Here is a 614-nt window from a genome sequence, read left to right as displayed (position 1 = left end):
CCGTCCTTGTTTCATTATAGTATGAATCTAAACTATTTCGATGAAACGAAAAGGCAATGCTACCGTTCCGATCCCACCATGAAAAATATAAAAACAACAGCCGACCCACTGGCGATAATGTCCCAAATAACGTTGAGGTTGGCCACTCTCAGCGCCGTCGGCACGGGCCCGGCACTGCCAGCCTGCTTCCTCAGTGCATGCACGAGTGCCCGCGCTTCGTCGTGAATGGCCGGTGTCATCCGGGACTTTCCCATGCCCAGGTCTTTCAGCTGGCGGAGGCTGAAGCGTCGGTTGGTGTGCCAGATGGAGCCGTTGCTCACGGATAGGCCTGCGCGTGCAAAGCGTGTGCGTGATTTTGCGGTTCGTGAACAGATTTTTTTTTTCAGTAGAAAGGATTGACATATGTTGCGATTGTACGAAATATGCGAAATGGCAGAGAGATGAAGTTTGTAGTTTGGAAAAAGTAACAGGAGTTCCCTACGTGGAATACAGCAATGATTGTGTAGATTTCTGGCTTGGTAGGAGTTCACGTACTACATCAACACCGCAGAGACGTTGGTTCAATAACAGGTTTACTAGATCTAACAGCCTTGTACAAAAAATATTAATATAAG

General features: G+C 47.7%; 1 protein-coding gene across 1 annotated transcript in view; it reads right to left on the bottom strand.

Annotated features, from left to right (window-relative positions):
• LOC119594796 (cytochrome P450 2L1-like) overlaps window positions 1-614 on the bottom strand; it is a 5019-nt gene that overhangs the window by 2429 nt on the left and 1976 nt on the right. Inside the window, exon 4 of the mRNA XM_037943886.1 lies at window positions 110-328. Coding sequence (XP_037799814.1) covers window positions 110-328 — 219 coding nt within the window. The remainder of the gene's footprint in view (window positions 1-109; window positions 329-614) is intronic.

This window comes from Penaeus monodon, chromosome 34 (genome assembly GCF_015228065.2).
Source record: "Penaeus monodon isolate SGIC_2016 chromosome 34, NSTDA_Pmon_1, whole genome shotgun sequence".
Taxonomy (NCBI): domain Eukaryota; kingdom Metazoa; phylum Arthropoda; class Malacostraca; order Decapoda; family Penaeidae; genus Penaeus; species Penaeus monodon.
Note: the sequence above shows the minus strand (reverse complement) of the source record. Positions and strands in the feature narration are given on the sequence as shown.